The sequence below is a fragment of the Muscardinus avellanarius genome (genome assembly GCF_963383645.1).
Source record: "Muscardinus avellanarius genome assembly, chromosome: 5".
In the NCBI taxonomy this organism is placed as follows: Eukaryota; Metazoa; Chordata; class Mammalia; order Rodentia; family Gliridae; genus Muscardinus; species Muscardinus avellanarius.
In genome coordinates, this window is record NC_137790.1 from 90,582,115 (window position 1) to 90,595,112 (window position 12,998).

General features: G+C 39.3%; 1 protein-coding gene across 1 annotated transcript in view; it reads left to right on the forward strand.

Moving 5' to 3' along the window:
- Positions 1-12,998, forward strand: part of MCCC1 (methylcrotonyl-CoA carboxylase subunit 1) — a gene marked incomplete at both ends in the record, with an annotated part of 74,365 nt that overhangs the window by 45,154 nt on the left and 16,213 nt on the right. The window contains 2 exons of the mRNA XM_080696734.1: positions 10,325-10,434; positions 12,036-12,252. Of these exons, the coding sequence (XP_080552860.1) occupies positions 10,325-10,434; positions 12,036-12,252 (327 nt within the window). The remainder of the gene's footprint in view (positions 1-10,324; positions 10,435-12,035; positions 12,253-12,998) is intronic.

Sequence of the window (12,998 nt, forward strand, 5' to 3'; positions counted from 1 at the left end):
ATGTTTATTTTGGGATGGAGTCTTATCTTTGAATTTTATAGAAATATCTAGCATGCTTTATTGATTTATGAGTGTGTGTGTGTGTGTGTGTGTGTGTGTGTGTGTGTGTGGTACTGGGGTTTCAACCCAGAGGCTACCTTTGAGTTACACGCCTAGCCCTTTTTTTTTTTTTTTTTTTTTTTTTTTTTTTTTTTTTTCAGTAGCAAAGATGGAACCCTGGGGCATTCTACCTTTGAGCAACACTCCCAGCCCCCCCCCCTTTTTTTTTTGGTGGTACTAGGGGTAGAACCCAGAAGTTTTCTACCTCTGGGCCATACTCCCAGACCTTTTTTATGTTTTATTTGGAAACAGGGTCTTACTAAGTTGCTGAAAGCCTCACTAAGTAGCTGAGGCTGGCTTCGAACCAGTGCAATCCTCCTGTCTCAGCCTCCCAAGCGTGGGGATTACAAGCATGCGCCACCACGCCCGGCTCCAGCCCCTATTTTTTTATTCTTTATTTTTGATACAGGGTCTCACTGAATTGCAAAGGGCCTCACTAAGTAGTAGCTGAGGTTGGCTGCAAAGCCAGATACTCCTGTCTCAGCCTACCAAGTACTGAGATAACAGGTGTGTGCCACGATACTTGGCTCTAGCATGTTTTAAAAAAGTAAAGCATTTCATTTATTTCAAGTGTTACTTTTTCCTTCTGGAATATTATTTTAAAAGAACAACTAGGTTTTTGGGGGGTTGGGTTTTTTTGGTTTTTTTTCTTTTTTTGTGGGGTTTTTGGTGGTACTGGGGCTACACTCCCAGACCTGTTTTATACTTTATTTAGAAAAAAAAGGGTCTCACTAAATTGCCAAGAGGCTCAGTAAGTAGTTGAGGCTGGCTTCGAACCTGTGTGATCCTCTTGTCTCAGCCTCCCAAGTGCTGGAATTACAAGCATGCATCACCACGCCCAGCTGTTTTGAGTTTTGGGGTTTTTTTTGGGGGGGGGGGCGTACTGCAGATTGAACCCAGAAGCATTCTACCTCTGAGCTATACCCTCAGGCCTATTTTATGTTTTATTTTGAAACAGGGTCTCACTAAGTTGCTGAGGCTGATCTCAAACTTGTGATCCTTCTGTCTCAGTCTCTCAAGTACTGATATTACAGGCATGTGCCATCATGCCTGGCATAACTAGTATTTTAAACATTGTACTCTTGTTTTGAAATACAACATATTCAGACCCTTTACCAAGAAATATGTTGTGTGTGTTGTTTTATTTTTTTACTCTGCCTAGGCTCTAAACATGATTTAAGGTATGATAAAATCTGCTATACTGAGCAAACATGTAATTCCAGTACTTGGGAGGCTGAGACAGGAGGATTGCAGGTTTGAAACCAGCTTTAGCAACTTAGTGAGGCTGTCAGCAACTTAGTGAGACCCTGTTTCCAAGTAGAAAATTTAAAAAGTGCTGAGGATGTAGTTCAGAGGTAAAATCCCCCTGGGTTCAATTTTCAGTACCACACAGAGAAAAAAAAAATCTGCTCTACTATAGGCACTTTGCCTTCAAGGGCCTTAAAGTCAAGTGTAAACCTAGTACAAGCTAAACAATAATAAAATAAATAAAATACATTAAAAAGTAACAGTGCAAGAGCTTTCACAGTTCAACAGATGTTTAATAACAGTGGTCATAATTAGCAATTTCTTAGCACCTCCTATATACAGGTACTATCTAGGTGATTTTTCTATCGAAGCTTGTTTAACCATGAGAACCACCCTCTGAGCAGGCATTACTATCATCCCCATGTGGGAGATGAGGAAACTAGGTCACAAGAAGGGTTGTGACTTCCCCAAGGTCACCTATGGATCTAAGATTCAGACACAGCCATCTGGCTCCAGAGTTCATGCTCTGAGTCACCACTGTTTACAGCCGTTTTAATTTCAGTTGCAAGAGTAGACTACACAATGATGGGATATAGCAGTTCTTAGAACTAAGAGACTAAGTTAGGCTAATATAATTGGGACTCATTTTTCAGAGGAAGTAGACAGATATAATAGTATAATAAAGAGTGAAGAGAAGAGAACATGAAAAAAAATTTTAAAGAACTGTAAAAAATAAATATGTGGTTGAAGAAAAGGGTCAAAAAGTGGATAGTTGGAAATGCACTTGGAGACATAAGTTGAGGTCAAATTATGTGGCATTTCAAAATCCAAAATGAGGAATTAGGACGTGTTGATAATAAATTAGCTGAGCCACAGCAATATTTGATAGTTGGGACTTCCGGGAAGATGGCGACCGAGAAAAGCGGGGCTTAAGAGCCCCGCTAACAACAAACCTCCATTACCACAAAATCAGCGCCTTTCATAGCCAGAAAACACCATCACCAGTGAAACAAAAAATCACCAGGCTCCAGAGAGAAAGCGGACTGAGAACAGAGCCACAGAGGAGATAACCGGCCTATCGCCCGAGGACGCGGCAGACGCGGCGGCAGCAGCGCCATACTGCCGGCGAATTCACGGGACGGCTACAGCAAGCCGAGGTGAGCCACTGCGGAACAGCCAGGCGGGATTTCTCCGCGCAGAGAGCATCTAAAGTTCCCAGTGGCCGAGCTCAGCACACGCTGCAGGGATTCAGAGTGGAAACCAAAACCAAGAAGAAAAACACCAGCCCCACAGCCGAGGGCGTAGCAGCGGCGCCATATTGTCACCGGCGGCAGCAGCACCGAATCCAGTGAGGCCAGTACAGTTACATCTGCGTACTCAAGAACAGTGAGTCAAATTGCGGGCCACAGAGGAGAAATCCCAGTACTGTACTCCCTGGGACTTGACCCAGTGGAGGAGGGGCAGTGGCAGAGATATCACACCATAGGAGAACGTGCAACCTGGCACCCCCCACAGTCTAAAGCAGCCTCTATCGACTCTCTGGGTCGGAGACTCTGTGATACAACCCAGTAAAGGAGTAGTGGGGTCTGAGATACTACTGACTCGAGATCCAGAGCACCTTAAGTGAAGTCATAGTGACCCAAGGGAAGAACCCAGAGAAGGCACAAACATCCAAAATCATGGGAAAGAGGAATAATACTGGAGCAATAAATGCCCACAACATCAGAACCCGATAAAACAGAAAATCAGAGATTTCTAGAAGATCAAATCAGGAAAATAACTGTAGAAATAATAGAGGTGCTTTGAAAAGAACTCAGAGAGAGCCAAAAAGAGATAAAGGATGCAATTAATGAAGTAAAGGCCTCAATTCAAAGCACAAACAACCGATTAGAACACATGGAGAACAGAATCTCGCTCTTAGAAGATGAGCAATCCAAAAATGAACGCATAGTTTCTAATCTAGAAAAAAATATCCGACAGCAGGAATCTGATATTGAAGAAATATGGGCCCATTTGAATAGAGCTAACCTAAGAATAATTGGAATAGAGGAGGGAAAAGAAAGTGAAACCAAAGGGATCAACAATCTCTTCAAGGGAAAAGAAAGTGAAACCAAAGGGATCAACAATCTCTTCAAGGAAGTAATAGCAGAAAATTTTCCAGACATAGAGCAAGAGGTCGATACACAGGTCCAGGAAACTTATAGAACTCCCTTTAGACAGGATCGGAGAAGAGGATCCCCACGCCACATAATTGTCAAAATGACCAATGTGGAAGCCAAGCAGAGAATCTTAAAGGCAACAAAAGCAAAGGGCCAAGTGACATTCAGAGACAAACCAATTAGAATCACTCCAGACTTCCCAAACCAAGTCATGAGAGCCAGAAGGGCTTGGAGTAACATATTCCAAACTCTGAAAGAAAACAACTTCCAGCCAAAAATTTCCTACCCAGCAAAACTTTCTATCAAATTAGAAGGAGAAATAAGAAGCTTCCATGACAAACAGAAACTGAAGGAATTTATGTCTTCAAAACCAGCACTAGAGAAAATACTCAAAGAGATTAACTACAAAGAAGAAATAGGTAACACACTCCAGAACTAGAGAAACAAGATTTTCCATTCAACAAACAACTAAGATTGGTTATCTGTGGAGATTCATTATTTATATTAGTCTTTTACCTATCTGTAAAGGGTATTATTTGCCTTTATTGTTGTTAATTTCTAGGATTCCTAGTTGGAATATTAATACACCTTCAGATATAGCATTTGGAAATATTTTATCCCATTCTATTAGTAACTGTTAACTCTGTTTACATTGTCTTTGGATATACAATTTTTTTTTTTAGGGAGTTTGTATACTCCTCTGTTGCCTGTGCCTTTGAAATCATAACCAAGAAATCACTGCCAATTTCAATATTGTGAGGTTTAATGACCCAGATTTTCTCCTAAAAGTTTATAGTCTTAAGATTTATATTTAGGTCTATTATCTATTTTGAGTTAATATTTGTATATGGGATTAGGTAAGGGTCCAATTTTATTCTTTTCCATGTAATTATTATTTTTTAACAATATTTAGTTAAAAGATTAATATTTCCATCACCAAATGTTCGTGGAAACCTTGTCAAAAATAACTTGACATTATAGGGAAGAATTTAGCTCTAGGCTTTTATTTAACTCCAATGGTTTTTATATCTGCCTTTAGAATAGTACTACACTGTTTCAATTATTGTAGCTTTATATGGTTTGAAATCAGAAAATATATATCTTCTAGCTTTGTTCTTTTTCAAGATCGTTTTGGGTACCTAGAGTCCATATTCCATATTAGGATAGATTTTTTTCTGAAAAATAAATATATAAATATATGATAGTTTCACCTAAAAATAGAAAAAAATATTCTCTGGTAAGAAAGAAAGCAAAAAGAAATATTGAAATGTTATCTTTAAGTCATCAAAAGCTTGGTATCAGACAAATGAAACTGTTATGTGAGATTATCATTTTTAATTTTAGATAAATTGCCGTAATACTAGATGTCAGCTACTAAGCCAAGCATGGGAGGGAGGGATAGGGAGAGAATAGGGTGGGGATTGGGTGGGGGCTGACTGGGAAAAGTGTGCATGTATGTCTACAAAAGTATGTATCCTACTATGATGTATGAATACAGTGCACCAATAAAAATAAATAAATTTAAAAAAATAAAAAATAAAAAAATAAAAGCAGAAAAAAAATATTTGATAGTTGGTAAAATGTTTACCTTATTAGCTGAGCATGTTGGGAATAAAAGGATGTTACAATAGAAAAAAAGCCTGCGGGGCAAGCAGAGTTTGCAGTATACTTTAATATAGGTGGTAGTGAAGCCAGCCAGGCATAGTGGTGCATGCCTGTAATCCTGGTTCTTGGGAGGCTGAGACAGAGGATTGAGTTGCAGGTTCTAGGCCAGTCTCAGCAACTTAGCAAGACCCTCAGCAACTTAATGAGACCCTTTATTTCCCTTTTTTATTATTTTTATAATGCATTTTTAATTTTTTTCTTTACTTTTATTTATAAGTGGAACATATTGAAAATGGTATACATTTAGACTGTGCTTGGTGCCCTCTCCCTCCCACCCCAATTCTCCTTCTCCCCTCCCAACAATGAGTGTTCAGGTTAACCATGCTATATTCATACTTTTACACATATTTGGACGTAGCTCCTCCATTAATCAGTCTTAGCCTTCTTCTTCTCCTATCCTTCCATTCTAGCTTTGCTGAGGTTTCCCCTCCATTATCTGGAGTCCTTCTGGTATCCCCAATGCTCCCTAGTTTGGGCATATTAGAGAAAACATATGTTCCTTCTCTTTCTGTGCTTGGCTGGCCTCACTTAACATAATGTTCTCCAGATCTTTCCATCTTCTTGCAAATGCCATTATTTTGTTCTTCTTTATAGCTAAATAGAATTCCGTTGTGTATATTTCCCATAATTTTGCAGTCCATTTATCTGTTGATAGAGATCTGGCTTGGTTCCATATTTTGGCTATTACAAATTGTGCTGCTATGAACATACGTATGCATATGTTATTGTAGTTCTCTGATTTCAATCCCTTTTGAAAAATACCCAGGAGTGGTAGAGCTGGATCTTACGGTGGATCTATTCCCAGTTTTCTAAGAAATTTCCACACTGATCTTCATAGCAGCTAAACTAGTTTGCATTCCCACCAACAGTGTAAAAGAGTTCCTCTTTCCCCACATCCTCACCTTGATTTCTTTATATTTTCCTCTCTGATTGGGGTTAGATGGGGTCTCAGCGTAGTTTTGATTTGCATCTCCCTGATGGCTAATGATGTAGAATATCTTTTCATGTATCTATTGGCCATTTGTATCTCTTCTTTTGCAAAGTGTCTATTCAGTTAAGGCTATACTTTCAGGGATCATTTCTATAGTATGTTACTAGTCATACATCTTAATGGGATAAAAGATTTGTATAGACATACATGCACACATTATCCAATTAGCCCATACCCAATCCCCACCTCATTACCTCCCCATCCTTCCTTCCCATGCTTGGCTTAGTGATTGATTTTTATATGTTTAAGTACATCATGTGCTTTAGAGACTTTCCCTCTTCACCCTCCAATTCCCTCAGTTAGGTTGCCTTATTTACTTCTCTGTAGGATCTCCTTCTTCATCTGGAGTTCCTCTTGTTACCCATTTCTCCCTAGCTTTCGCATATTAGGAAAAGCATCCGATTTCTTATTTTTTGTGACTAATCTCACCTAGCATAATGTCCTCCAATTCCATCCATTTCCCTGTACATGACATAATTGTGTTTTTCTTTATGGCTGAGTAAAATTCCATTGTGTACATATCCCACAGTTTTGTAATCCATTCATCTGGTGATGGACATCTTGGTTGTTTCCATAGTTTGGAAATGGTGAATTGTGCAGCTATGAACATAGATACACATGCATTAATTTGGTAGTTTGGTTTCATTTCTTTTGGGTAGATACCCAGAAGTGGTATTGCTGGATCAAATGGTGAGTTTGTTCCCATTCTTCTGAGGATCCTCCATACTGTTTTCCAAAGTGGTTGCACTAATTTGCAATCCTATCAACAATATTTTAGAGTTCCCTTTTTTTTTTTTTTTTTTTTTTTTGGTGGTACTGGGGTTCCTGGAAGCCCTTCTACCTCCGGGCTACACTCCCAGACCTATTTTATATTTTTGAAACAGGGTCTCTTACGCCAGCGCAGCTGGTTTTGAACCTGCACGATCCTCCTGTTTCCGCCTCCCAAGCGTGGGGATAACAAGCGTGCGCCACCATGCCCAGCTATAGTTCCCACTTCTTAATGTAATCTTTATAAAAAAAGTCTTGACACTTATTCTTCAGAAAAAAAATCTATCCTAACATGAAATATGAACTTTAAACACCCAAAACAATCTCGAAAAAGAACATAGCTAGAAGACATACATTTTCTGGTTTCAAACCTTATAAAGCTACAATAATAGAAACAGTGTAGTGCTGCTATAAAGGCAGATATATAAGCCAGTGGACTAAAATAAAAAGACTAGAAATAAATTCTTCCATATATAGTCAAGTTATTTTTGACAAAGTTTCCAAGAATATTTGGTGAAGGAAATAATAATATTTTCGCTAAATATTGTTGAAAAATAAAAATTACATGAAAAAGAATAAAATTGGGCTCTTTCCTACCACCACATACAAATATTAACTCAAAATAGATAAAAGACCTAAATGTAAATCTTAAGACTATAAACTTTTAGAAGAAAACCTGGGTTATAAAACTTCACAACATTGAAATTGGCAGTGATTTCTTGGATATGATTCCAAAGGCACAGGCAAAAAAAGAATAAACAAACAAACTTCATAAAAAATTTAAAAAATATATTGTACATCCAAAGACAATGTAAACAGAATTAAAAGTTACTGATAGAATATGTTAAAATATTTCCACATGCTATATCTGAAGGTATATTAATATTCCAAATAGAAATCTTAAAAATTAGCAAAAATAAAAGCAAACAATACAATCTGGAAATAGGTAAAAGACTAAAATAGATTATGAATCCCCAAAGATTTTTATATGACCAATAAACACATGAATATCACTCATCATTATCATAATATAACTAATCATTAAGGAAATACAAGTAAAAACTATAGTGAAATACTACTTCACATTTGTTAGGATGGCTACTTAACATGAATTACCTTGCTCCAGCCCTTTACATTGTTACTTGTAAAGTGTGTTTCTTGTAAGCAGCAGATGGATGGATTCTGAATTTTAATTCATTTTGCCACTTTATGTCTTTTTATTGTGGAAATGAGGCCATTTACATTCAGTGTGATTATTGAGAGATAACTTTTAACTCCTAACATGTTAAGATTTTATTTCTGTTTGAAAGACTGTTTATTCTTTTTTGCTTAGTTGTCTGCTGGATGGAAAATCTTATTTCTCTGGTTCTGGTGTGTGTATCCTATTTCTTCTTTGTAGTTAATCTCTTTGAGTATTTTCTCTAGCATTAGTTTTGAAGACATAAATTCCTTGAGTTTCTGTTTGTCATGGAAGCTTCTTATTTCCCATCTAATTTGATAGATAGTTTTGCTGGGTAGGAAATTTTGGCTGGAAATTGTTTTCTTTCAGAGTTTGTAATATGTTACTCCAAGCCTTTCTGGCTTTCATGACTTGGTTTGGGAAGTCTGGAGTGATTCTCATTGGTTTGCCTCTGAATGTCACTTGGCCTTTTGTTTTTTGTTGCCTTTAAGATTCTCTGCTTGGCTTCCACATTGGTCATTTTGACAATTATGTGGCGTGGGGATCCTCTTCTCTGATCCTGTCTAAAGGGAGTTATATAAGTTTCCTGGACCTGTGTATTGACCTCTTGATCTATGTTTGGAAAATTTTCTGCTGTTACTTCTTTGAAGAGATTATTGATCCCTTGGTTTCACCTTCTTTTCCTTCCTCTATTCCAATTATTCTTAGGTTAGCTCTCTTAAAATTGTCCCATATTTCTTCAGTGTCAAATTCCTGCTGTCGGATTTTTTTCTCTAAATTATAAATTATGCATTCGTTTCTGGAATGATCATCTTCTAGGAGTGAGATTCTATTCTCCATGAGGTCTAATTGATTGTTTATAGTTTGAATTGATGCCTTTACTTCAATGATTGCATCCTTTATATCTTTTAGACTCTCTCTAAATTCTTTTTGAAAGTCCTGTATTATTTCTACAGTTATATTCCTTATTTGATCTTCTGGAGATCTCTGAATTTCTGTTTTATCAGGTTCTGATATTGTGGGGTTGTGGGCGTACATTACTCTATTGTTGTTCCTCTTTCCCATGATTTCAGAAGTTTGTGCCTTCTCTGAGTTCTTCCCCTAGTCACCACGACTTCACTTAGGGTGCTCTGGATTTCGAGTTTGTGGTAATCTTAGCCGCCACTACTTCTTTACTGGGTTGTATCACGAAGTCTCAGAACCCAGGGAGTTAATTGAGGCTGCGTGAGACCGTGGTGGTGCCAGGCTGGGCGTTTTCCCACGGAGAGCTGTGACCAGGGTGTGGTATCTTTGCCACCACTACTCCTTCACTGAGTTGGACTGCAAAATCTCAGACCCAGGGAGATTATCAAAGCTGCATAAGTCCCTGGGGGTGCAGTGCTGGGATTTCTCCTTAGGGGCCGCAATTTCACTTACCGTTATTGTGCCCGCTGATCTGGAGCCGTCATGGGCGTAGTTAACTCGCCACCGCTGCTGTCAATATGGCGCCACTGCCCACCCTCGGCCAGGTGTGATGGCACATGCCCGTAATCCTAGTACCTGAGAGTTTGAGACAGATTCAAGGAAAACTTCAGCAATTTAATGAGGCCCTGTTTCAACATAAAATAGGACTGGGGGTATAGCTCAGAGGTAGAACATCCCTGGTCTCAATCCCCAATATCACACAAAATAAAAAATAAAGAGAAGAGATTGATGGGCATGGTGGCACATGCCTGTTAATCCTAGTACCTGAGAGGTTGAGACAGGAGAATCACAGGTTTGAGGATAGTCTCAGCAAGTAGTGAGACACTCATCAACCTAGTAAGATCCTGTTTCAAAAAATAAAAATAGGGCTGGGGGTATAGCTTGGAGGCAGAATGCCCCTGGATTCAATCACTAGTACCATAGGAAAAAAGAAGGAGGAGAAGAAAGAGGAGGAGAGGAGGAGGAGGAGGAAGAGGAGAAAGAGATAGGATGGAGAAAGCCAACCTGTGTGTCACTGAATCAGCACATTAAGGCCTGGTGTTCTTGGGTGGCCACATTCTTCTTAGACTTTGGGCAAATTCTTAAACTCCTCTGAGCCTCATTTCCCCTACAGACAAATAGTAGTAATGATGCCCATCATATAGGAGTTTGTGAGAACTAAGTGTGAAATGTACATTAGTAGAAGGTCTTGCTTGTCATGGTTTATTCTAAGTTTTGACTTTGAGAGATGCTATGGTTTTTCACTTTCAGGAGATGAAGTTTCAGTGCATTATGACCCCATGATTGCAAAGCTGGTCATATGGGCTGCAGATCGCCAGGCGGCCTTGAAAAAACTGAGGTACAGCCTTCGTCAGTACAATGTGAGTGATGCCTTTGTCAGCATCAAAGGTCATCCTGTGTCCTCGTCAGAGCCTTGGTCCTGTCAGACTATTTCCACCAATTGCTTGTGTGTCACAGACAAAATCCTTTCACACAGGGGAGTTTAACATGGGTTAGAGAAGGGTTTGAAGACCTTGATTTGGGTTAGAAAAGAAAAATTGCAAAAGTAAAGCTCTTACTGATAGTGTTATATTTCAGTGAACTCCTGGTCATTCTATGAGTGAAGCAACCACACAAGTGTTGTTCAGTGCCATCCATTTGACAGTTTGTTATTTTTCTATAGCACATTAATTTCCTTGGGGCAGAAAGTCCCATACCACATTGATTTTAGCTTCACATAAGAATACCCATTACTTTTTAAAATTGTTATATGCTATTAATTTGATCAAGCCTCTGATTTCTGTGGCTCCATCCACACTGAATCCTTTTCATTCCTTAGATATATCCAGCTTGGAGTCATGTTCCTGTCCTCTCTTCCAGAATGTTTATCCCTGTTATGATCGCAGGGCTCTTTCCTGTCCTCAACTCTGCTCACTTCTCAGGAACCCTCCCCAGCCACTCTATTTTAAATAAGACCTGTTGAAGCTGGGCGTGGTGGAGCAGGCTTGTAATCAGTTTGGGAGGCTGAGATAGGAGGGATCACGCAGGTTCGAAGCCAGCTTCAGCTACTTAGACTCTCAGCCACTTAGACCCTGTTTCCAACTCAAATATAAAATAGGTCTGGGAATGTAGCCCAGAGGTAGAAAGCCCCTGAGTACCACATTAAATAAATAAATAAATAAATAAATAAATAAATAAATAAATAAATAAATAAACAAACTCTGTCCCCCTAGCCAGCTTAGTTTCCTTCATAGCAAGTGAATTATACTAGATGACTGCTTGTTTTTTCTTTAATCCCTGCCTCTCCAGAGTGTAAGCTCTGTGTAGGCAAGGACTTCATCTGTTTTATTCCTCACTGTCTCCAGGGCCTGGGTCAGAGCCTGGCACCTAAAAGATGCTCTGTCAATGGCTATTAAGTGAATGAAGAAATAGACGAACGTGTGAATGAACGAGTAAACCTACGGCTCATGCAGCTATTTTACCTTTGATCCTGCTTGTTAGATGGGTTGGGGTTATTTTTATATCTTATTTATTTCTATATCAGCATGTCAAGTTTGGATTTCAGTGTTGGAAAGAAGTTCTGTTGAGGCCATTTCATCCTGTTCCCGCCCCCCATGGGAATCCTGCCTGCTGTGTGTAGTCATTTTATTTTGTGGAGTCCTGAGCAGACATCCCTCAATGTCTTACAAAAGTTTTTCATTTATGTTTCTTAAAATTTACCCCTTTTCTAAACTGAGTCAATTAGATGTCTCCACACTACCTACTATGACACCCTTTCCTACAACCTCTTTATCTTATTAAAATGCAGTTTTAAGTGTGAGATCCAGATATCTAGTGATGGATATGGATATGCTACATTAATAATTTTTTAATTTTTTCTAAGAGTTGTCCACAGTAGAAAATACTTAGGAAAAAGAAAGCATGCTTTTCTGAATATTTTGTCTCCCACACTCAGTAGGACCTCGCTCTACTCTCTTCCCAGATCGTGGGCCTGAGCACCAACATTGACTTCCTGCTGCGTCTGTCTGGCCACCCAGAGTTTGAAGCTGGCAATGTGCACACTGACTTCATCCCTCAACACCACAAAGATCTGCTGCCCGAACGGAGGGCAGCGACAAAAGTATACTTGTGCCAGGCAGCTCTTGGCCTCATCCTCCAGGAGAAAGCAGTGACTGAGGCTTTTAAACTCCAGAGGCAAGGTGTGAAAGCTTCTCTCTGTCTTCTGTCCACTGCACTGTATAAATCGCCACTAAGCATGCCGTTCTGTATACTGCCCTTGCCTTCTTTCTACGTTCTCAGTGACTGACACTGTTCTCTGAGATGTGTTCTCTAGCACGAAGGAGAACTCTTCACATGTCATGGAAGCACCCTTAAACATGATTTAACCCATGGAGTGCTTAACTAATCCTTAACATTGTAGAAATGGGTCTCTTTTTAACCCAATGCAAATTCTTCCTCTATCTTGAACGGATTCCCTGTGACTCCTTTTATTTGCCACTCCCCAAGGTCTGCTTTGTCCTCAACTCTGGCCCTGTAGCAGAGGTACCTGTACTTTGAACCCAGAAGCTAAAGACAGAACACTGAAGACTCTTAGAGACTTCTTATTTTTTATTTATTTATTTTTTCTCGGCACTGGGAATGGAACCCAAGGGCAACTACCTCTGAGCTACACCTCCAGCCCTATCTTTTTTTTTTTTTTGGTGGTGGTGGTACTGGGGATGGAACCAGGGACCTTTTAACTCTGGGCTATGCTCCCAGACTTATTTTATATATTTTTTGGAAACAGGGTCTCTTAAGCCACCTGAGACTGGCTTTGAACCTGCGCAATCCTCCTGTCTCAGCCTCCCAAGTGCAGGGATTACACGCTGAGCCACCACACCCGGCCTTTTTTTTTTTTTATTCATTTTATTTTTTTTAATTTGTTTTTATTGGTACATTGTAATCA